Source organism: Cynocephalus volans, chromosome 1, assembly GCF_027409185.1.
Source record: "Cynocephalus volans isolate mCynVol1 chromosome 1, mCynVol1.pri, whole genome shotgun sequence".
Taxonomy (NCBI): Eukaryota; Metazoa; Chordata; class Mammalia; order Dermoptera; family Cynocephalidae; genus Cynocephalus; species Cynocephalus volans.
Genome location: NC_084460.1, coordinates 297688634 through 297714357, shown reverse-complemented (window position 1 = coordinate 297714357; position 25724 = coordinate 297688634). Strand labels below are relative to the sequence as shown.

The window sequence follows — 25724 nt, the reverse complement described above, 5'->3', positions numbered from 1 at the left end:
AGGGACAGTGGCCACTGGCGAGGCTGGGGAGGCCTCAGAGGACTGAGGGGGTGTGCAGCGAGTGGGAGAATTAAGATAGGAGTCCCCCTGATATCACATGGTGTAATGAACCCAGATGAGAGATCAGCCGAAATTCCTGGAAGGAAGCCAGCATCCCACAGCTCCTCTGCTTGCTTCAGCTTCCTGGGCTCTCACCCCTCCCAGGCTGGGATCCCTCCTCTGGGAAGACCAGGCAGACCAGCCGCCTCCCTGTATTGCTAGGGCTAGGGGTTAGGGTCACCAGACCCCTCACACACAGGTCCACACTAGGTAACTGGGAAAAAGGCCCTAGGAGCCATTGGCAGACGACATGAGCTCAGTCCTCAGCAGCGGCGGTGGCGGCCTCTCAGGGCATCCTGGGAGCACTGGCAGCAATAGCCTCCGGCAGCAGTTGCGGCTTCCCCAACCCCCTCCCCCTTGCCCCCGGGGCATCCCAGGGCAGGGGGCGCTGCGGATCAGAGCCACTCATCCTTTATACTTAAGTCCATAACCCATGACACCTGGGTGTACATGTGCACTTACATTAGACAATAACCAACACCTGGGCACGTGCATATTTACGTCATATGCTCGGCAAGATTCTGAACATCTGAGGTGCCCTGACCATTTTCCTTCACTTTCCCTACACTCCCATCTCTGAGTCACTATGAACACATGGCCATACAGTCCACTAAGCAAAGACTCTCTTGTTTGCAGGCCTGAACCTACCCTGAAGAGCCACCCCTGCTGTCTTCACACTCAGTACAAACCTGAGGCCACCCTGGCTGCAGCCGTGAGGCAGGTCAGTGGACAGTGGGCCCTGCTCCCAGGTGTGCACCTGTGCAGCAGGAGCCCCAGGGCAGCCACACAGCTCCTCAGGTGCATCTCTCCCCTTCTGCACCTGCACTGTAGGCACAGCCTAGAGACCGCTGTTATCCCTGGGAGCCTGCTGAGCCACCTTGTCTCTTACCATCTTTATTAGCTTCCCTGCCTTCCCTAGCAAGCTCCTACAAAAACTATTTCTCCCACAGTGATGGAGGCCAGAGTCCAAAATCTCTATCCCTTGAGTGAGATCAAGGTGCTGCTAAAAGGGCCGTGCTCTTGCCAAGGCCCTGGGGAGGATCTGATTCTTGCCTCTTCCAGCTTCTGTGGCCACCAGCACTCCCATAGCTATGTCCCTCCAGCCTTCTTCGGCTCCACACCACCCTCTCCTGCATGTGTCAGAGCTCCCTCTGCCTTCTCTTACAGGGACACATGTGACTGCTTCAGGACACATTCAAGAATCCAGGACACAATCAAGATCCTTAATTTAATCCCATTGGCAAAGACCCTTGGTTCCAGCGCTATCAGGTGGTATTCATGAGGTCCACAGACTAGGACGTGGATATCTTTTTTGAGCACATCTTCCTCCCCACCACACCATCTCGGTGCACAGACTGGATATAGCTGAAGCTTTGGAATCTGTTATTATAAAACTAATTATCTAAGCACTGACTGAGATAACCCACCAAAGGCATTTTTTTTTCTAAATTCATCAGCTTTTCTAAGTAGTTTTAAATAAAATCCTGAAATGATTGAGTGTTCTCAGAATCATTTGAAAGACTGAAAAACTTGTCTTTCAATTTAAGTTTCTATTTTATTTATATCTTCTACTTTAGATTTTATCCTTGAGTAAATACTCACATGGGATTTAGGAATGGATCTTTAGAAAATCTGGCTTAGTTCTATATAATTTGCCAGCAAAAAGCAGAGCCAACAAAAAGCCCATCTGGTCCTTCGTAATTTTCATCAAATGTATGTATATCTGGTCCTTTGTAATTTTCATCAAATGTATGTATTTAATATCAATTCCATGGTCCTCTGGCTAGTGACTTCTCTTTCTTGTGGCCAAGTCTACCTGGAAGCCAATTAATATCTGCACAGTTCACTGGTGATCAGGGATGCAGGCGAGGTGGCCAGGACAGACTAACATCCATCCACACACACAGCAGGAGAGGCAGGCACCCCAGCCCGGGGGTTCTTCCATGCACAGGCACCTCTCCCCACGGAACGGGGTGCTCTGGTCAGGGCTTCACAGCTGACCTGCTGATGTAAATGGTGCCAGCTGAAGCTGCTGTGAGTTAAAGACAAGCTGCTGAACAAGAGGTGGGCACTTCTGCCACCCAACAGGCACTCAAAAAAATATTTGCCAAATGAATCCGGCAAAGGCGAGCCTCAAGAACGGCTGCCCTGCTGTCTCTGGGGTCGGTACGTCCATGGCCAGCACATGCCAACTTAGAAAGGAACGCTATGAAGTCATAAAAACAGGTTTTAGAGGAAATTAAATAACAGAAAATATTCTCAGGTCTTTTAAAAAGCAAGTTATTAAAAAGAATATAGAATAAATCCCAATCTTATTTTTTAACAGTACTGAAAATGAACTAGATGGAGATTTATAATAAAACATTAGTTGTTATTAGCAGGTGGAATCATGGGTGATTTTTAATGGCTTCTTTATAGTTCTCTGTATTTTTACAAACAATCAGAAAAATAAATGTGTTTGTTCAACTATATGTAAATAGATAAAGTATACAAAAATGTATATCTTAATAGAAGTGGATGTAACAACTGAAAAACAGTAGTCCATGGAAAGGATTCGACAATATTTTAGCAGCTGAGGGCGATGTCCACCTGCCTTCCAGTGCAGAACTCACTTGAGTACAAACCAAGTGGCCTCTGCTTCACATGTCCCTGACTGGTCAGCTAAGCTACAGGACAAAAGCACCGGCAATGAGCCTCTGCTTGGGACCCCCCAAGAATCAGCCAGCTAGGTGAGAGCTGGTGGCACACAGAGCTGTCCGTCATGCACGTGTCTGGCTTTTCAGACACCACCCCCAGCTTGACAACAGTGTTTCTCGCAATAAAGTTAATTACGTATTATGCTGAATTCCTCTGTATATCATTTCACTTCTTCAAGAACTTCCAAATTGTTCTCATATGACACAACAGCATGAACTGGAACAACTAACTATGTTTCTTCAATAACCATTTGGGGAAAGAGCCTGCCAAAGGAGGAGGACAGAAAACAGAGGGAGTGAGGCTGGTCACAGTCTTTCTTGCACAACTCTAATTTTAAAAATATCACTTAGTAGCACAACCCAGTGATTAAACGCAGACAGTTTTCTGCAAAGAGGAGAAGATTATGCAGACCTTGCGGTTAGAGGAAGAAAAAGGAAACACAAAGTAGAAAGACTTGAGTGGGCCGCTCCCAGCAGCCCAGGAACTGTCCTGGTTCTCCTGGGTTGAAAGGACAGACCCGGCTCCGTGTGTACAGCAGCACTGCTGCTGGCAGGCTCCGTGCTGGGCACCAGGGGACAATGTCAACACGCCTGGGCCCCCAGGCAGCAGTGACAAGATGGTGTGATGGGAGCTACCAGAGACGTGCACCAAAGTCCAGGAAAGGATCCAGTGCTATCAGTTTCTAATCTGATTCTATAATTACTTTCACTCATTTATTCTGAATCACTTGAGTCATTAGCATATTTGCTGAAGTCTGTAATCGGGGATCATATTTAGGAGTTCAATGTTTTTCAAACTGCACTGTAGCAGCAGGTTTTTCTTCTTCCCCAAGAAATTCATCACGGAACTCTGATAAGACAGAGCCTGCTATCTGGCTGGACTGCAGCCTGGCCCACCTGGCTGGCCCCCCTCTCCCCACCTCCCCAACTCAGAAGACGAGCACTACGGACCACACTGACGACTGTCCACGGCCCCAGGAGCGTGTGCTCATCCCACAGCAGCTGTGCCCGCTCTCACTACAAAGTCAAGCTCACTTTCTGCAAATGCAGCCAGTGTTTACTGGGTTCCACTGAGATACCTGAAACCTGGGCCACTGCTCTACCCAGGCTCCCTTCTAAATGTCCTAACTATCAGGGGCTGATCAAACATTCTTCTCTGGCATTAAAAGACGGCTCTGTGAAAACTACCCTCCCACGGGGGTGTTAACTCTCCACTCTGAAGAAATCACCCACTTTCACTTAACTTCTCTTCTTTCTCATGATTTTTCTGCCAAACTTTCACTATTCCAAGGACTGAAAATTATAGAACTCTCTGAAACATACTTGCTTCTTTACAAATTCTAGACACTCAATGTTAGAATTCTCACATTTGTGAAGGATATTACAGTTTGTCATGTGACATATTCCTCATTTGAGTTACTGAAAGTATACTTAGTCCCACTTCCCAAATAATTTAAAAACGTCTGATCTGAGATGCTATGATTTCTGAAATTCTCATGGACTTTACATAGTGGGAGAAAATAAAGGGTAAAAGCAAAAAATAAATACATGGGAAGTGGCAGGCAGAAGCCCTCTACCTTAGGTGGAAAACCCAAGAGATTTAAAAACAGAAACAAAAAACTTCAAGAAACTAGAAGACTCTGCCCAGACAAATACAGTATATGTTCGACTCTCACCTCCGCTGTGCCCCCAGCACACTGCCAGTCTCACAGAGAAGGAAACAGATGCTAATTCTCTGGAAAGGTCCTTTCCACCTGCAGTAAATTACCACTCTCAGTAATGCTGCTCAGACTGTATTTCCAAAAAAGTAATCAGCTGCCTTCATTCTGCCCAGAGTATCATTCTGATTTTGTTTGTTATCTCCTCATCTCTCTCTAAACACCACAGACATTAAGTCCACAGGCTCTGCTAAGGGAGAGCTGGGGAGAGAGAGGGATGGGAACGGCCCCACACCAGCCCCGCACGGCCTCCCAGCTGGGCCCCGGCGCTGGTGTGCACGAGGCCTGCGCCCTGCCTGCCTTTGGATTCAAGGATGCAGACGCTAAGTGAGACGCCCGGGCTGTTGTTCAGGCCAACAGAACTCTTGGTGGGTTGTATTAAAAGACAATGATGGACTAAATAATAAATCTATTTATTATACTCTATAAAGAAATGTCTTTCACCAAATTTTGATACTTCTGTAAAGTTATGTGCAGGGCAGAAAGGAAGAAGAAATTTGGATTCCTTTAACCACAGAATATATCATTTCATCTGTTTTGTTTTATCCTCCTCCCCACTCCAATGAATGAAACTTTTTTACTCCTGCACTCATATACTGCTCATCTAGCAACTTCATACGCTTTATAGAGGGTATCTTATTACAGGTCTAAGGGATCTCTTAAATCACTTTTATTATGTCTGTATTCTCCATGGGGACAGCAAAAGGGAAAAATGCGCGAATAAGAATAATCCTATGAGCTCTTCTGATGCCCCCTAGTGGCACTGTACTAAATTACAGAATCAAGTACCATGCTGTCCCTCAATACGTTGTTTTCACCGTGGTGTCATTATGTCTCAGATATTGTCACAGATCCAATATTCCACCATACACAGATTCTATTACATGAAGAAAACAATCTGTGCGAGTGAGTATTTATTAGGTAGCTTACTGGAAATAATCCATATGTTGATTATAGTTTTGCATTTAACCCAAGAATCCTCCTTGTTAAAATGTTTTACATTTTATTAAAAATAATTATAACTTAAAGGAGCATTTTAGTTCACTACCAGGTTTTAAAATGTAATCAATGGTGTTTAAGTATCACATTTACAAAACATAGGTAAAACTGTGCAGCCAAGACACAAACCTAATTTCTAGTATCTACTTTGCTACAAAATGTGCTCTCTGACAGGACTAGCCCACCCTCCTGCCTGCTCATTTGTGAAGGGAAGGGTCGAGCTAGACAGGTCCTTCCAGCTCTGAAATTCTACAAGTCTGCATGAATGCAGGTACTACCCTGATTTTTTCATTTAATAGTGAAATCTTGATACAGGGATGGGAGTATCTCCTAGCATCCAGATGAATACATTGGTGGTTTTTTGTTTTTTGGTTTTTTTTAACAATTTACACACAAAATTAAATATGAGAGTTTCCTGAAATTCCAAAATTCACAGACCCAAAAACGTTCACCTTGATCCATGGCTGCACTTGGCATACAGTTGGCTGAACAAATCACAGCCCCTCCTGCAGCAAGACTCATACGAGTGGAAGCTCTGCCAGGCATCTGGAAAGGGAAGCAGTGGCACAGCCCAGGACAGGAGAAGCACACGGTGGCCCCACTCTGCTGTGCTCATGGCACTAGGGCTGATAAAGCTACAGGAGGCCGGACAATCCCCTCCCAAGTGGGCTCTGCTGAGGTTCTCCCCTTTTTTATGAATCACATGCTTGAGAACACATTTGCGGGTACATGTTCCTGCTGAAGGTGCAGCCACAACTGTGGCTGGCAGGAGTGGCCCCTGGGGAGCGAGTGGAGTGCGAAGGCAGAGCAGCTGGGACAGGTGCTCCTGGTTCCACCCCATGCAGGCTGACAGTGTCCAGGACATCAGGTCCACTTGGGACAGGACGGAAATGAAGGGGTGTGTTCAGGATTCAACTCTTCTTAATTTTCATAGCAGTGACTTGCGAGTGGTGGACTTCCCTAATTTTATACCATGTTTCAAACATGGTATAACAAGGTAAGAGGTTTACGTTGGCCAAAGGGAGATAGATGTGCTTTACGTGTCTGGGAAACACTAGTCGGATGATGTTCTAGGCGCCCAGCCCAGGTGGAGGATACGAAGTTGAAGCCATGGCCACCGCCAGCTTGCTCTGAGGCCCTGGCAGGCCAAAGCCCCTCTCTGAACTCAGTTTCTGTGCATGGAAAGGAGGGGTGGGCTTAGAGGGCTTCCCCTGCCTTTCAGGGTGCCAGCAGTACGTAAGGCTATGGGGAGGACCAACCTCCGGGCACCAGGAGCTTAGCTTTTCCTCTGCTCCTTTTGGAGCACACTCCACCCCAGACCTTGTCTCTAAGGTGACAATAAGCACTGTGTTGACAAAACCGCCTTTCAATGAGTCGGAAGAGCTAAGGAAGCACTCCACTTCCGACGTCTAAGCTCACCTCCAAAGATCACAGCCACACACGCATCCCAGCCCAGGCTCTGTGCCGTCCACACTCTGGGGAGCTGGCCTGCCCCACCCTGGGCAAAGGCACCTACTGAACCCAACAGGGCGCATCTGTTAGAGCAGCGAGGACCGCCTGCTCCCCAAATGGCCTGCTCCCCAAATGGCCATCCTCAGTATGCCAGAACTTTCCTGCCAAGAGATGGGCTGCTGTCTCTCAACAAAACAATTGCAGGAGGTGAACCTATATATGTATTATCTATGTATTTAAAATAATACCTGATTTTTTCTGTCTATAAACTAACAAAAGTTTTTAAAATGAAGACACCCAGTGTGGCCAAGTACAGAAAAAGGGCAGCTGCTGGAGGAAACCTGAACTGGAACAGGCTTCCTGGAAAGTTACTGACGCTGAGGATCAAAAGTCTTAAAGCTCGACAGTCTCACTCCTAGAGATGCATCCTAAGGAAATGACTGAGGACGGAGTTTGTCTCCATCTTCTGGGTAAAGAGGGCCATGCACTGAAGTGCCGATCCTAAAAGAGAGAAATGGGGGGGACACTAAATGTCTAATATGAGATTTGGTCAAAAAGTTGTTATAGTCACTCAATGGAATGCAATGCAAAAATTAATTAATTATAGTGTAGAAAAAGTATGTATATGAAAGAGTAGGTCATAAAGCATTGCAATGCAAAGTAACCCATTTTTTTTTACAAACATGTGGCATGCATGCACACACACACACTTACACCAAGCCTAAACAATTAACTGCCACGGGGTGGTAGGTGTTATGAGTGGCTTTCATTTCCATATTTCGTATCCTTTAAAAACATCTCTCTCAGGGCTGGCCGGTTGCTCAGGTGGTCAGAGCACAGTGTTACAACATCAAAGTCAAGGGTCTGGACCCCTTGCCAGCCATCAGAAAAAAAACAAATCATCTCTCTCTTCTCTTTGGCAAATTTCACAAAATCCAACTTACTCATCAAACTATTTACAGTATTTTTCTTTTAGACAGACAAATTTAAAGTCTACTCCTCAGTTTACTTCTGCCTACCTCAGGGAAGATCGATAAGGTGGTTAGTGTATCACTTTCCCTACCACGACATTTCCAGTGGCTCTGCACCAAATTTGCAAACTAACCCCTATTCCACAAGAGCCTGGCTTTTAGGGATGCCCCCAGTCTGCCCTGAGGCTGATTGTCCCATACAGTGTTGGCCAGGCTCACCCCTCAAGGACCAAGAGAAAAATATCAAAGTCCACAGGGCAAAGCAACCCTGTTTCTCATGTCAAAGAACCTCACGACTTAAAAAGTCGATCTCTTTTGAGAATTGCTTTTACATATCTTTTATGAACTGAACAAATTCAGAGCTGCTAACCTAGTGGTGTGTGGATAGCTCCTCAATGAGTAAAGATTACTCAAACTATGGTATGTCTGTACTCCATAAAGGAAAAAAATGTCATCGAAGACTTCGAAATAACTTGGAAACGTCAGCTAAACAGATGTAATAACTTCTGACTATCCTAGTCAAGTAATATTTTCTTTTGATCAGAGACTCTATGGAGGGTTAAATAGGTCAAAAAGTACATCACTGTTTAATCATTTTAAAAACATTAGGAAGAGCAGAATGCCGTGGCATTATGAACAGATTATGAACAAAAATAAAAGCCATTTGTATGCATTAATGATACATCAAACTAATTCAAGCTGGCTAAAGTCATTAGAGACGAATCCTGGGGCAAAACACAGCTATGATGCCACAGTGCAGAAAAGTATTAAGATAACCATTTTCTATGTCATTGATAAAATTAATTCTATGAGCAAAAGAGATGAGTCTTAACATGAAAATCAAAATAGGGAGCATTTGCTAATAGTGTGCTTAATGATCTCATTTTGGCAGCGTGAGAGTTAATTCAGGCATTTCTGTGCATATACATGAGCATCCATGCACAGTTAACATTTCCATAAGAGAAGCACAGCATGAAAAATTTCACACTTAGGGTAAGAAATTGCCAGAAAAGAGCAAAGCCTCTATTAACACAACATTCCACAACAGTGTGATATAAAAAATTGTTTACTGTCTCTGGTTGTTTGTAATATCATCAACCTTGATAAAGACTTTAAGATGACTTCAGTTATTTTTGAAAGAATCCAACCTGCCTTTCCTCGTAATGGTTCCTTCTATCTGTGTCAAACTATTTTCAGAATTATCAAGTTTCATACCTGACCCAATGTTGTTCAGGCCAGTAACTGCAGTCTGTAGAACAGGGACCACAATGATAATTAAGATATTCTCCCCCACCTAAAAATTTTCATTTTGGATGGATGATTTTAAAATGAATCAACTGAGATACTAAGGAGAGAATTTCTCTTTAAAAGTCTAGCCTCTGGGTCTACTGAAGAGTTCAATGGACCAGAGATAAACTCTTAATATGGGCAACTCCAAACAAGAGACAAACTGATTTCATATCGATAACATGAAACAGTTGAAATAATAATATTCAAAACCACGTGGATTATTCAAGGATAATTACCTCAAACAAGTTAGTCCTAAAAATGTTTGGTGTATCTTAGTAACTAAGATACATTCCATATTTATTGAGTATGTTTGAAAGACTATGTCACAGTTTATGTGCCAGATGTTTGGTTCGTATGTGAAACATGTGCCTTTACAGCTTCACAACCACAAGAATTTTTAAATCCAAACTAATTTTTTTTTTTTTTGGTGGCTGGGTGGTACAAGAATCAAACCCTCGACCTTGGTGTTACCAGCAGCATGCTCTAACCACCGAGCTAACCAGCCAGCCTCCAAACTCAAACTAATTTTTTTCTAAAAATAATAACTCAAAAGTTTTTTTTTTAAACCTCTGAATATATGATTTACCACACAAGCTTATATTTTAGTTTTGATAACAATTCATTATTTCAATTCATGATTTAACCCTGTTATAGAAAAAGCTTCTTTGGTTAAGAAATTATCTGAACTTGAAAATGTATATGCAAAGAGTACTGGCAATGTCACATTTTATAAAAATAATCACTATAAAGCATTTACGCACTGTCCCACCCAGACATAAACCAGCACAAAGAGAAAGACCCACAAACCTACAGATCTTTACCACACACACCCCCCACCAACAGGTTCAGTCAGAAGTCTGCTTAACGTCAACACCAGGCAGGTATCTTCTCAATAGCATGAGATTACAAGCTGCGGGCCAGATGAGGCTCTTCGGGAGGCAACCTGCAGATTCCACTTTCCATTGCATTATACTATATTAGAAGCTACCAGGCAGTGACAGCCAGTGACCCTTGTGGTTAGTGACAGCAGCAGCGTGGCTGCCAGACCAGGGTCAAGACCACCTTACGAGACTTGACCACTCAGCTTCAGAGAAACGGGAGCAGTGCTTCCTTCTTTTCTCTCTCACTTTAACATCGCCACATCTACCTGAGCCTTACAGAGGCAACTTTTCCATGCTGTCTTTGTTCACAAAAGGAAGTTTTAAATTATGAAACCCATTTAACAAAGTACGATGTAAGCAGTTGAACTTTTTCGCCTTGTCCTGATACAAATCACCCATTTGTCCCAGGAAGTCTCAGAAATACAACTTTTCAATAGAGAGAGGGAGGTGACCATGTGTGCAGGGAGGAGGGGTGGACAGAAAAGCACACAGCAATGTGTACAGGTGGACAGTAAAAACCATGGTGGACACCGGAAATGCCGGCTTCCGCCAATGCCAGGGGTGTCACGTGACTTTGGGAAGCAAACATCTCAGGCAGTGTGGCTCCCAGCTGTAGATTGGGCTGAATAAGATCTACTATCCTATATCATAAGCCATTAAACTGCTATACAATTATTAGTCATCATTACAAATGAAAAAAAGTATGTATTAACAGGCACTTAATGACACACTAGTTTTTCCTTTTCAATATGTATTCAATAACAAATGCATACATATATTTGGCTTGCTTTCAAAAGTGAAAAGATCTTATTTTTGAAAACATTCCTTTGCCAAAAGAAAAAAAAAGATACACACACACACACATTAGTTTCAATCTAATCCCTAACACAATAAATGAAGGAGAAAATAACAGCAACAAAGACAAATAATAAAACAGGCAACCCCAACAATGAAAAGTAGGTTGGTTCCAGGAAAGAGTGGAACAGGCCTAATTGGCATATCCTTTAACAGCACAATCAAAAGACTGTGGTGTCAGCAAAACAAACTGGTACAAGATGATGCAGGGCTCAGAAGGAAAATCCCAGAAGATGGCTCACATTTAATGATGCTCTAGCGCATGCAATTAGCTTGCACACACAGGCTTATTAATACAGCTACCCTTGCTCTGGACACCACTGTAATGAGGACCAAGCAGCTGCAGACGCTTAATGTGACATGGATTCTTTGTACTCCAGGATCCCAGTCTTTGGAAGCAAAGGATGAAAAGCAAACTGGGGTCCTGGACCCACCGTGGAACCTTGGGAAAATCACACGACCTCTTCCAGCTCAGGCTCTTGGTGTGGGTTATATGTGGGGACTTCAAAAAGTTTGTGGAAAAGTAGAATTAAAAGGTAATATGAATCCTTCTGTGAACTTTTTAAAGAACCCTCGTATATGCCCAGGTGAGCTGTCGCCGGGAGGGGCGACAACCAAATGGGGTAACTTCTATGCAAGTGCTTTCCAGAATTCATAGTGACTGATTGCCAGGGTGACAGTGGTGAAGCATTTGCACAGATATGCCTAGAAGAGGGACTACTCTGCCCGATGAGCGTCCATCCACCAGGATGACGTACAGGAGCATGTGGTTAGAGGAAGCCCTAACAAGTGTTAAGGCCATGGCCGTGCCCGCAATTGCCTACACGACCCTTCTAATGCTATCACCCACCTGTCCCACCTGCATGTACCCAGAACCCAATTGTTTCTGTTGACATAAATAGCACAGATCTATCCTAGGATGAAAACTCTCCTACATGAAATCACTAAACGGGCCTTGGAGAATATTAAGTGGACACAGGATAAGTTGTAATTTACCTTTTTTTTTTTTTTTTTTTTCATGGATCTTCACCTGGTCTAACAACTACTGTCAGAGCAAATCTTTGCATATAGATTTTCCTACTGTCCTATGAAAACACACTTAAGAAGGTAAGAAGCTAAAGCTTCAGTGAGGAGTAGCCTTAGCATAGGACACAGAGTATATATAATAGGATGCTCTGACTAGGGACTTCACAAGTGACTGGAACGTTGAGAATATACATGCAAGAATACTGAATTCTGTACACAAAGCAACTGCTGCTGGGACACATAACAACGATCCACGTAAAAAACAGCACCGTTCACAGTTGAGCTCGTTCTAGTAGAGACAGAGGGAGGCAGAGAGTGGACAAAGGGCACCAAGTAGCCCAGAGGAGGGAACGAAGGCAAGTCTGTGACCACATCTGGCTCCAGTCCTCATTCTGTATGAAGGGAAATCCCTCCTTTAGGTATCAGAGATGCTCAAAATAACACATACCAGTCAGAAACTTCGAAGACCCCACAATTTAGAAATCATAAAACATGCCCCATAAAACTTAGGATCTGCTGGCTCTACCCCATAAAATGTCAACTCAAACAAAAACGGATTCTGTCTCACCCTTAGGCTCACTAGAGCCTGTGACACAAACCACTGTTCCTCCACATCCACGGTACAGCCCTGTCTCCTGCCAACACAGACACTCAACGTCAGGTGAGAAATTCCAAAGCGTCTGAAAAGAGACTGAAGTTGACAGTCTCCAAAGTCTAACTGCAGAAACTGCAGTCCCCAAAGTGCCATCATGAGGACCTCGGGGGCAGCCCTCTCTCCTCCCCCCGAGGTGACACGTAACGCTCAAAGGGGCGTTTTTACTACCAACACACAGGTGGCTTTTTACCACCTCCAGCACTGCCCAATCTTCTCAGGGAAGAATCTATTGTTGTTGCTGAGTTGTAACTATTTTACGTTACCTTTGAACACCCAGGTTAAAAAACACCATCAGCAACACGAGCCTTCTTAAAACCTTCCTGGAAACTTCATTTCCCTGACAGACACATACTGGCCAAAAGAGCTTCTGTCATACAGACAGAACAAATGACCAGTGCAGTGCTGATAACACCAAGGTCCAGGGTTTGATCCCTGTTCCAACCAGCTGCCCAGACATAAACAAACCAACCTAGGTAACCAGTCCCCTAGGAACGTGACAACGGAAGGTCAGGTGGAAGCACCTGGCTTGTCTTCTTCTTTTATGAAGAAGCTAAACATTACATAGAAATTATATACCCTTTATTTTCTCTTTCTACAGTGCTAAGATATAAAAAGTAAATAAGTAAAAATAGGCCCTGGGGCACAAAGGAAGCCAGAAAGTCAAAGGAGCAATCTAAACAAAGCGAATTGGTGAGCAGCAGCGACCCTGCAAACTCCATAAAGGGCCAGAAAGTAAACGTTTTTAGCTTCGTGGGCCACGGTTTCTGCTGCAACTACTTGACTCTGCTGTTACAGGTAGAGAGTGGTCCATACACAGGTGGGCACGGCTGTGCCTCAAGAACAGTCCGTTTGCAGAAACAGGCAGCTGGCCAGGTCAGTTCATGGGCCCTGGTGCAGGGAGCTGCCCCTGCAGTACTTCACTGTAGCTTTCCCTGGGGTCTTGGCCACGCGATGGCAAACAGGAGGCACATGCTGCTAGAGCCCACCCCTCGGAAGGACTCCGCGAGCTTCCTGCACACTTCTTCAGTCTCACTAACATCCACAGAGCTGCAAACCCCAGACTGGCATGAGCCTGCCCAGGTCTGAAATGCAGGTCTGCACCCCACAGGACCTGCTCCCGACACAGCCGGCACGAGGCCCAGGATCAGCGTGCCTGGAGCAGGAAGGGGCTGCATGACCCAGGGACTCAGTGCTGCTTCTCAGGGAGGCCTGAGCTGTTTTTGGAATTGACACTGGAAAAGGTGATCAAAAAAATACAAGGTGTGAAGGACAAAATAGGATAAATGTGCTAAAAAAGAGGTAATCATCCGTGAGGAAGGGAAAAGGAGATGGAAAGATTAGAAGAAAAGAATCTGGCCATTAAAGGAAAAGGAGGAAAATACAAAGTTTGAAAATTGACACAATCTTTGAAATTTAGTAAAATAAAGGGTGAATTCCCACCATGTTTCATCTGAAAACTAATTTAGCCACTTGAGAGAAAGGCACGTGCTGCCCGGTTTGGGGGCAGTACCAGGAGCACTCCTGCAATCACTGTCTTCGTCAGGGTTACAGTTTTTCTTCATCACCTCTAAGCAGCTCAGGCAGCCTTGGAGGAGCCAGAGCTGGGTGTCCCACTCCGCTCCCGACGATCCCCCCAGCACCAGTGCCAGCGAATGCGGGGGCAAGTCTGCCACACGTGGATTTAAACCAGAGGGGAGAGGGGCCCAGGACTGACTTCCTGTGACTCCCCTCAGAAATGGGACCCTCTGCTGGGGGCGTCCTTCTCCCAGGCTCCAACTCTGAAAGAACTGCTTTACCCAAGACCTTCCTGACCCCAGATTGAGACCAACCCCCCTCTCCCAGCCCCCGCACACCATCAGACCCTCTGTCACCTCGACACCCGGCACTGTAAGCATTTATGTGAATGTTTATCCCCCTTGCAGAACCTTAACTCCTCTAGGAGAGCTTCCTGCCTGACTGACGGCTGCTCCTGGAGGTGGGTGAGCGACCATGCAGGCAACACCATAAAGCAGTTCTAATGCTCATCCTCGCTCTCAGCAGTGAGTCCTACCATGAGATTTGTTTCTGGTCCAAACTCAACTCGGTCTCTCCTTTCGGTTTCCTCTACTCAAACCCTCACATCCAGCATTTAAACCTTTCTTAAAGACAGGACTGGATCTGGAATGAGGAACTACGACGCGGAAACGGCACTCATGCGTGTTCCACAGAGCGCAGAGAGAACAACAGCTCAAGAAAGTTTTCACCCTGTCCCCAAAAAGGTCACATACTGTGACCCACAGGATCCATGACAGGGTTGTTCTGAAGTAAATGTCTCTTCTAAACACATCACTGTAAAGGGAACGGAATTGAGAAACACCTCTCAGACCAAGTGCTCAGCTGTCAATACTAGGGATTGGTATCCACACATCAAATGATACACCTGTCACCCACATGGACGAGGAGAGACCCGCAGGCAGGACAGTCTTCCTGACGTGCTCCTGTGTCACAGAGTTACAGTGCAGTCGCGGCCAGGAGCACTCACCGTCCTGGAAGACGCGCTCCACGTTGAGCCCGTAGGTGGCGCACGTCTCGTAGTACGTGCACCGCTTGAGGTCACTGGACAGCTTCCGCGCCCTGGCGTCGTCGATGACCCGCGGGTTGGTGGAACTGATGGCATCTGGAACAGAAGACCAGAAAGTGACAACACGGCGACCACAAGCAGCGCTACTCACTTCCCACAGCTTCAGGTTCCCAAGTAGCTCAAAACCTGAACCTTACTAGGTACAGACTTAATTCTCGAGAAAATCTGGAGTTTTTAAAACATAGTTTAATCCCCAAATAATAGCCCAAACACCAGAATAGTCATTCATTAGCAGAAATTTGTTTTAGAAGAGAATTTCTAAAACTGAAATAAAAGCACATCCAGAAAGACCAGAAAAGGAAAGAGTAAGAGTTAAATATGGCTCTAGAGGAAAATATTTTTAAAGGGAAAATAAAAAAAGAAACCATCATCCCTATTTGCAGGTCACCATCTGCACACGAAGCACCCTGCTAGATGCATCCCATACACTCTCCTCATCCTTCCAGGGGTGGCCATTTGTCCATTTGCTTGCTCAATAAATGTTCGCTGAGCCCCACTGGGTGTCTGGTCTTGTTCTGGGCACAAGGACACGACGGTGAACGAAACAGACATACATCTGCGTTCTCGTGGAACAGACCTTCTAGTTGACCAGGGAAGGAGGCGGAAGGTAACTGAAATGAATTTGAGCAACGACTATGGATGTAAGATGTCCGTAAGTGGTAAGCGAGGCTGGGAAGGAGGATACAGGATTTGGGTGACCCTGGGGTTTTAGATGAAGTGGTCAGGGAGGCCTCACCTGCAGAGGTGGGGAGCGGCCAGGAATCCTGGGGAGAGGACGTGGTGTATCTAAGGGAGATGCGGGGTGATGGTAAGAGGAGCAGGGGTGAGGGTGGGGAGAGGGGAGCAGGGCCTTAGAGGCCAATTTTAAGTTTTTGGCTTTCAGGCTCCAGGGGCTGTAAGCACGAGTGGCTTTCAAGCCACCTGAGGTTTTAACAGAACCACTTGGGGTCACAGGTGACTTGGATGTGGGGGTACACCCCACCCTCCATGGCATCTGTGTACAGACGGGGATGTTTGAGCAGCAAAACAGAGATGTGGACCAGCCACTAATCTCCTAAAAAAGAAACGGAGCCTTTTTCCAGCTTGGTCATCACAACCCCCGCTTCATGTCCTCACTGCTGCATTATGGAGCAGAGTCCAGGCCTGGCACATGCACAGAGAAAGGCCAGAATGTCAACAGCTGCTGTGTCAAGGGGTGAGATACAGCGCCCTGCAGACACTTCTCCCCAGCCCAAGTTTCCTTGGGGGGCTTGGAGGCTCGTACACTGAAGAAAAATCAAAGACCCACCCGCAGGATTTCTCTACTAGTCAAAGGCACAGCAGCGTGGGGTATACAAGAGAGTGACAATGCTTTGCATCTTGTTTATGTCTGTGTGGGAGGGGCATCTGACACTCCATCTTTTTGAAATATAAGAAAAAGAAGTGGTATCCTGAGAAAACAATTTATTCACTTTTCCCCTCTTTTTTCTGTTTTATTTTTTATCCTTATGGAATTGTTCGAACTGATATTTCTTAATCGCCCTAAGGTGAAGTGACTCTGTAAAAGCCTCGATGGACATTTCAGAACACGCCCTGGGCAAGGCCTGCTAGAGGACACCTCGTCCTGTCTTACGGATAGTAAATCTGGCTTGCACTTCACAGCATTTAAGAAAAAAGTATTTGTCAAAAGTGTAAACTTTTTTTTTTTTTTAAGAAAATAGTAGGAAAAAATTTAGAAATCCATAACTTTTCAATGCTTTAGTATAATTTGAAAACCACGGGCCACAAAGCATCCCTCCAGCTTAAACCTGATCCTGACCAGGGGCCCCCAATGGCTCGGCAGCGCCTCTGTCCTCGGAAGCGCCTGCTCTGTCCCGTCCCAGCGCGTCCTCAGAGGCGCAGCTCGTGCCCTCGTCACTGCTGGCGCCCTTGTCACTGCAGAAGCAGGCTTCCTGCCGTGCGCACTACACTTCTGCTCTGCTGGTCAGTTTTTTATTCCACTTTTAACTCTGCAGCTCTTCAGATCTCCTGCTTCTCTCTCCCTCAAATCACTTTAACTCGTAACTCTAAAACAGAACCTGCCTAAACACTTGAACGACTTCCGTCACATTTTGCTCCACAACAGAGAGAGGCACATTCTGCAGAGCTGTTCCCACCTGGGGCTGAGGCCTCATCATGCCAGGTGCCCTTAAGGAATGAACTGCACTCTTCTCCAGTTCTTTCCCCTCCCATAACCTCTGACCTCTAAAGCCACCCACCTCACCTAGCACGGAGGGAGACTTCAGGTCCCCTCATCTCCAACCTGACCTGCCTGCTGTCTCCGGCATCCCGAGGAGCCAGCACAAATGCACAGAGAAGGTGCAGGCTTCACTGAAGGCAAGTCCCACACAGTTAACAAGTGTCTAAATGTGGGACCCCCAGAAGCCCGCGCTCACTCCAGCCTCCCAGAAGCAGGCTCCGTACACTCGCCAGGCCTGCCTAAGGCTCCCTCAGGGGAGGAACGTCCCTAACTGAGGCATTCCATTCCTGTTTGTCTGAGGCACAGTGAGGCCACAAGGACCAGAGCTGGAGCAGGAGCCGTCTCAGGGAGTGCGGGGACAGCTGTGGGCACTGGGCAGCCTGACTGGGGTGCTCCCGGGGCCTTTCGGGCTTAGTGCACTCAGTCAACAGACAGTTACAGAATTAGGGAACAAAAGGGGGTGGGGTCCTTGAACTCAGGGAGTTCAAGTTCACTAGGGTTTCCCCAGAATCTAAGGAACCATGCCCAGCTTCCTCTATGCACACACGGACAACCCAGCGGGAGGCACGGATGCACCCTCAGCTGAGGTGGGAGACTCAGGGCCACACTTGCCTCCAGGCACAGGGGCAGAGAAAGATGTGCTTCTGGGTCCCAAGCGGGACCTCAGTGAAACTGGTTACATGTGGAAATACAAGGGACGAAAGCCACTGCTGTCAGACATGCACCATGTGCCCGTGGGTGCACTGAGTACCTTCCCTGAATTCCTGTTTGACCCTCCCAGAGCCCTAAGAGGGGGCAGTCAGGGCCACACAGCCAGCAGCCAGTCACACCCAGGTGTGTGGGGCCCAGAGCCCAGGACTCGGACCCTTCACTCTACTCTCTACTAACAGGAACGCTAGTGGGTAGAGAGAGAACTGATCAATCTGACCCTTCCAGCCCAGACTGGGCACTTCATTGCCACTCACCACAGCAAGAAAGCATCCTGGGTTGTGAATACAAACCTCCTGAACAGAAGCAGCTGGCCAGGAGCCTGTGGCTGACACTGCTCAGAAACACCCCGGCCAAACCCGCAGCAAGAGCCTCTTACTTGGCATGATCTCTTCAACCTCAAGGCAGCTTTAACAGAATCTCCTTTGGGTAACTACCCATTTTAAATAATTATTTATTCAGAATTTCCCAGACGCCACCTCAGATATGCCAATTCTGTACTTATACAGAACCACGGGCTTTTGATCAGTGCGTCCTTGCCTCCCGGTGACCACTAGAGGCCGCGTCAGGCATAAGGAACCTCTTGCCCTGAACCTCTCTCAGTAACGAGGGAGACCCCAGCCACTGCAGGCACGCTTAAAAAACAAAAAAAAGAGGGGCTGTCCATGAAAACCCAATGCTAGCGTTCTACATGTGGCATACTGAGAAAACACTTTTACTTTATTCCACACTACCCTATTTCTCAACACACACATCCACCTACGTGATCTGGGCTCATCCCCGCAGGCTCCTGCCAAAGCATCCACTTACTCACTGTGCCTGAGCTCTCTCTAACGTACCCCACATCAAGTGCACTGCATATAGCTCCACAGAGCTAACTTCATCACTGGAAAAGTCTTACATCAGGGCACAGAAGGACAAACCGATACGCTATTTCTAAAGGAAATAGCAAAAATAGTATATTAACAGAATGAAAGGATAATACAATGTTTTTGGCATGATGGTTTTATAAGTTACTCATATTTCTGACAAAGCAGCTTCAAAAGTTAACTTTCATCTGATTTTTTAAAACACTCTATGTTAGACCCCAGTGGTAGACACTTGACGACAGTGAGTCTGAGATCAAGAACAAGGATGCTGCGTCTGATTCCACATGACGATCACTTCACTAAGAGATCAAGTTTAAATGACCTAGAAGAAAACAAAAACTGTGCCCAATATGAGTCTTTGCTGAGGTGTCTGATAAACTACGGTACAGGTCGTAAGACACTGACAAATAGAACGAACGAAACAAAACTCTCTATATGACACAAACCAGCGTTACTTTAAAGGGGCACCTTGTATAAAACTGTTTTATACAACAGAGAATGAAGATATAGAGAACAAGAGAAAACATCTTATTTTTTCTAAAGCACTCAAAAGTGTGTGTGTGTGTGTTGTTTTGAGGTTGTTGACTGAATGTTTCTCCAGAGTCAGATCAGGACATGTAACAGTTAATTTCAGTTTGATGGATTCTCAAGGTGACAAGTGAGCCTTCAATAGGAAATCACTCCCTCTTGGAGCCACGTTCCAACTCCTCCGCCCCAGACACAGACCGTGAGTCCACTGCCCGCTCGGCTGCTGGAGTCACTCAACAGTCAGCGCGCGGCTCACCCTGGGTTCCCACCAGCACCAGCGGAATCTCGCCCGTGTTCCGGTAGCTGGCCATCCGGCTGTAGTAGTGGTAGACAGTCTGGAAACTTATTTCATCCTCCAAGCTGAAGACGAATATAACAGCGTCCACCCACATGGCAAACTGGGGAGAAAAGGGGAGAGAGAGCAGGAGTTGAGTGAGAAGGCGGCTCAGGGAGAGGCCAGGATGGCAGAGCCCGGGCCGCTGAGAGCGCCAGGACCCCTCGCCACCCGGCAGACACTTGACGATCAACTTGTTACTATGCCCTCACTGTCATTACATCACCACGGTCCTTCTCCTGGGCACACCGCACCTCCACGTTCCCCTCAGGAACGGACCCTGGTCCGGTTCCCACCCAGGCCACTCCGTCCTCAGAGAACACAAAGCACGCCGTCTCCCCGCCATGCTGTTCCCGCTCCCGGGAGCCCACCCTCTGTCCCGACCCAGCCAGCCGCAGCCCTGCAAGCAGAAGGTGACTGCTCCCACCAGAGCCTCTCGCTTCTGAGGACAGGCACTGGGGGTGAGCCGGAGCCCCTGTTTCACACTAAATCCCCCTTCTGGGCCTCCAGGGAGCCCTGCAGGACCCCCCAGACTGAGAGGGGCTTCTCCCCCGGGCTCCCACAGGCTGCGCGGAAACCCACCCCCGGCCTCCCCACACACCACGCCAGGCCCCACGGCTGGTCTCCTCCACTGTCTGGAGAGCTCTTTGTAGGTAAGGACCGAGCCACCACTGAACTCTTACAGTGCCCCTGAGAGCAAGTAAGTTCTTACTTTCAGGGAAATTAATAAAATTAACAAAAATTGGTGAGGGGGCTCGCGATGACCCGACTCTTGCCATCTTACCGTTGTGCCTGCGTTCAGTTTAACCAGTATCACAGCGTCTTCCTGGCAAATAACTACTGTCCGGCACGTACAAGGGTCTTCAAGACGTTCGTGGAGAGATTCACATTATCTTTTAATTCCATTTTTCCACAAACATGTTGAAGTACCCTCATATAACTTCATGTATTACCAATAACCATCTTGCAAAGTCGGAGCTGAGGGAACAGAGGCTCCTGCAGTCCCGCAGCCCCACACATCCCCCCACATCCTCACCACGGCTGCCACCAAAGACCCTTCTCTTTCCAAGTGAAGATAAAACAAAAAAATCCTATTTGCTTTCTCTAAAACAAGGTGATACATTTCTATGGCCGAGGTATCACCCCTAATACACTTGGGGGAACTTTTTGTGGGTTAAACTCTGACTACTACGTACAACTGAAAAGTGTACCAAGTTATATGTGAAACGTTTACATGATGAAACTTCTGAAAACCCAAAGCTCTAATGATATAAAATTAAATGAGAAAGGACTTGGAAACAAATAATCCTGGGACAGACTGAGAAAACCCTGACAGTTCCTCCAGAGGGCACGAGGGCTCGGGCCGACAGAACGGAGCCTCCTTTTCCTCGCCTCTGCCTGCAGGCATGTTTCTTCTCTCTCCCGAGACATGGGAGAGCTCAGCCTCTCGCTGCACACCAGCGCGGGAAGCAGGACCAGACCTCTGCCCAGGGTCAAAGCCGGGAACCTCCACGTAGAGGAAACGCAAACCCCGTCCCCTGCCCCAGCACCCAGTGGGTGGGCAGCACTCAGTAAATACCCCCCTACTCTCAGGGCTTTTTCCATTAGAAAATTGGAATTTTGAAAGAAAAAAATGCCAATTACATGGCAGAGTTTCTATACTACCCTAAAACAACACTGGTAGCCACAAAGAGCCTTGCGGCTTTTCTCATGAAGCCATTGTGTCTTTAGGTAGACGACATTACATGATCTGTAATAATAAAGCAAAGAAATTCTATCTGTAATTTTGAAAGCCTCCACGTTGATATTCCCTACAGCAGAAATCTTTTCTTTAATAACTAGGGTAAGCTTCTAGACTACTTCTGAAGGAAGCGTGTGCTAGTAAGATAAGGGACTGATCCTCCTGAGTCAATACTTTCTCATAGCCAGATGCCACAGAGATGTCCCGGTGTTCCTAGCTCTACCCCCAGCATTGGTGGGATCACAGGCAGGACGCCAGGGTCTGTACCCCATCACCACGTCCTCACGTCCAACCTCGGGTGAGATCTCAGGGCACTAGGGTCACCTCAGGGATCACACAGATGGTGGACGTGAAGGGTGGCACATGGGGCGCTCACCCAGCGCTACCCGCAAGGCGCAGCTCACCCAGCTCAACAGACAAGAGGTGACCATTTGTCACAGGCCTTCATTTTTTTTTCCTTAAAGCAATTGCTTAAATAATTAGATTGACTAAAAAGAAGGAAAACATTACTTTATCAAATGACATTGGATATTCTCTGCATTTCAAGCTATGTAAAAGGTGCATTATCCACAGACATTAGAGAAAAGATCTTTCTTAGAGAAAAAATACCACTGGAGATAAAATTACGGGATTCTGTCTGTCGACGTGCGGGGTGATGGTAACACTAGGTACGGGCTTTTAAACAAGAGCACAAAATAACTTTTTCTAATTAAAAAAGCAACTGTAATAACATTCACAGCAGAGTTGAATCGTCCCTGTGCTGCAGGAAAGCAGGGTGTATCTGGGGTTACTTTTAAGAGAGACCATTCTTGTCACAAGTAAAATTCAAACCAAGAAAGGCTTCTGCATTGCTTGAACACAGGGAAAGGTCCCGAGTCTTCACATTTCTCTTCTCTGGGCAGCTTTGCACAGTGAAAAGCATAGCACTTCTTGAAGTCACTAAACCAGCTACTGTGTGCACTTCTGTAGATCTCCCTATTTTTTTCTTAGATTCTTTACATACTGATAAGGCGTGCTCTTTAATTGGGGGAAAAACATCTTGTCCCTGGTTGCTCCAAAACATTTACATACTAGGAAAAATGGAAAATAAATCCAGATGACTTTCACATTTTACCAACTTCATTCTATTTATGAGCCGCCTCCGAGGGAACTTGCATCAAAGAACCCCTTGTCACAGGGCAGACTGTCCCATGTGCTAAGTCCAACTAAGAAACAGTTACTGGCTTTTGCTGCCATTGCAAACCTAGGATAGTACAAGTCAGATCTCAAACCTTTTCCTGCTTAATTATAAAGTAGCAGATGTGCACTGAACATGGCTCAAATCGCTTTGTAACCAACTTCGTTCACTGTGAATGTGTCTTTAAGGTCTTTCCGTAATATGATCAAGTGCGCTGTTTCATCAACATTAAGGAAAAAGATTTCTCACACTTCAACATCTTTTATATCAGAACAACCTTATTATTATGTTTCATAGTTTAACTGCCAGCATTTTTAAGAAATATTGGAGCATCTTCCACCCATGATGTTTTCCATTCAATGCAACATGGTAAATCCATGATATTCTGAATAGCTGCGTGGTCTTCCAATGTATGGAATACCAGACTTTTAAGAATCCCTATATCCAACATCTTTCACTTTATCCTACACGCCTATGCTTCACTTTCACAAAAAGGTAAGTTCAAGAAAGGATGCCAAGGAAATGTCTAATATTAAATTTGCATTAATGGGTCATTGGCTGTTACCAGCTCTTGGCTTCTTTAAAGTGTTTAGAAAACTGTGAAGTAAAATAATAAACTGGATTAAGTAAACCAAAGAAAGAGGTTTTCCACACTCATGCTCTTTTATTTCCAGAATGACCATCTTTCAAGGGATTTTCACAATAGGCTGCACGGTAGTTTTCGGTGGAGACCGAGGAGGGCCAGGATGGCCAGGGAGCGGCACGGAGCCACTGAGTCAGAGAGAAGATTGGACTCCAAATTCTACCCAGCAAATTTTCTAAGTCATCTCATCTCTCTAGAGATCAAACCACCTCAAGGAAAAAAAGATAAAGATAAAAAAACACAAAACTATAAAAATTTCCAGATGCCATTCCAACTGAGTTGACTAATCAGTGCAGTTTCTGCTTTTCTTTCTTTCTTAAAAACACAGAAAGTGGAAGAAAAAAAAAAAAATCAGCCACACAGACCCAACTTCTCTCTTGGATTTAGTCAGAAGGAACAATAGAATTAGTTTCTCAGAGGTAAGAAAAATCTCAGTCATAGAAAACATTTTAAAGGTGTTTCTTTATCTGACTGGATTCTAGAACCACTTGTTTACTCTGTTTTGTTTTGGTGGCTGGCTGGTACAGGGATCTGAACCCATCACCTTGGTGTTATAAGGCTGCGCTCTAACCTGCTGAGTAACTGGTCAGCCCTTGGAATCACTTGTCGGATCAGAACCTTAGTAAAAAAAAAAAAAAAAAGGCAAAGAGCTGACCACCGGCGTGTGTGTGATACTCACCTGTGCCTCTGGGGGGCCCCCTTCATCTCTAATCAGCAGCAGATAGCTTTGTCCATCAACAACAATCTCTTTCTTGAACCTGCCACCTGCCACACACACAAAAAACCTCGTTACAAAAGAAAAACAGAGCGTGAGGAGGGTAAACAGACGTGGGCTTCGCTTGTGGAAAAATACACCCTAGGCTGTGGCCATGGAGGCAACTGACTGTTTAGGAGTGGATTTCAAATGTCTCCAGTAACCGCTGAATTTAAAAACAACTGAACTCAGACGTAATTATTTGTCTCTAGGAACCTGTGTTCATTTCCAGTTAGCAGGCACAGCCTCCCATGCAATGCCAGGCACTCATGGCTGAGAAGTGTAGAATTTTCATGTAGGCTTTGTATATAAATTCAGGAATTCTCAATCACTGGGAAACAGAGAACACCGAAATTGTCATTCTCTAGCGGGGTTCACAAAACTGAAACAAATTTTTCATGCATACAGGTGCATATTCTACGACATCTTGATAAATCAAAGGGCTGAGAACCTGTATTCTCCTCAAGGGAAACCCAGTTCTTGAAAGGAAAACACAGAACACATCATGAGAATGGTGTTTCCGTAGTCACAGTTCACAATTAAGGGAAGGATGCTCAACTACTACACACGTGTTAGACAGAAACTACTGGATGGTATCTCTGCACAGGTCGAGACAGAGCAGTGCAGCTGACGGAGAGATGTTAGAGACCACGCTGGGTTAGCAAGAAGCCACTGGGGACCCTGCTGGAACAAGGGAAGGGGGGGCGTGTGGAGGTCCCGAGGGCTGCCCCTAGTGCCCTGGACCGGACAGCCAGGCTTTCTCTTGTACAGTGGGAAACACTTAGACTTCTGGTTTCCACTGCCACCTCCAAAGACAAACTACCTTTTGCGATTCTGCACTCTGAGTCCACTCTGGTAAAGCCTCACTGGGATTCTGAACTGAGAACCTCTGGAGAGAGAAACACATCAGGTCCTAGCCCTCATTTCCGGCTCATGCACAGGTGCCTTCCAAAAACCCTGTCTAAACCCCGAATAACTGAACCCCAGCATACAATGCTGTCAGGCCTCCCCAGCAGCCCCAGCAGCCGTGGGTCAACCCTCTGCTGCCCAGAGCCACATCTGGTTCCCTTGCCTGTAACAGGACCCATCCATCCCCACCGAATCCTGGGTCTGGGCGACTTCAGTGCCCAAGAAGCAGTAACTAGAGTCCTCAACCCATCCCCATCCCATCCCAAAGAAGTGTTCGAGGCCCTCCAGACCATCAGAGGCTAGGTGGGCTGCCCGGAGAACCAGCCTCCCTATGCACGCTTGCATACGCACACACGTGTTCATGCACACTCATTCCTACACTGACGGAACAGTAATCACAGTTGCTTTATTTGGTGTTGTTTGTTCAATAATAAAAACCAAAGAAAACCAAAATTCAAGTAAAGTAATTAAACTCTCATTTTGGTGCCACTGCCATCCCACCCACCCCCTATCATTGAAAAGAAAGGGCAGAGTCCTCAAAAACAGGCAGGTGGAGACATAGGAGATGGAAGACTGTAACA

At 46.2% G+C, this 25724-nt stretch overlaps 1 protein-coding gene across 11 annotated transcripts in view; it reads right to left on the bottom strand.

Moving 5' to 3' along the window:
• Positions 1 to 25724, bottom strand: part of AGAP1 (ArfGAP with GTPase domain, ankyrin repeat and PH domain 1) — a 571061-nt gene that overhangs the window by 318263 nt on the left and 227074 nt on the right. For 10 of the 11 annotated variants that reach the window (XM_063088245.1, XM_063088260.1, XM_063088272.1 and 7 more), the window contains 3 exons: positions 24160 to 24245; positions 19842 to 19983; positions 15164 to 15298 (listed from right to left, as the gene is read on the bottom strand). In XM_063088245.1, coding sequence (XP_062944315.1) covers positions 15164 to 15298; positions 19842 to 19983; positions 24160 to 24245 — 363 coding nt within the window. Of the gene's footprint in view, positions 1 to 15163; positions 15299 to 19841; positions 19984 to 24159; positions 24246 to 25057; positions 25112 to 25724 lie in introns of those variants that run through there. The other variant, XM_063088275.1, reaches the window with a different exon arrangement.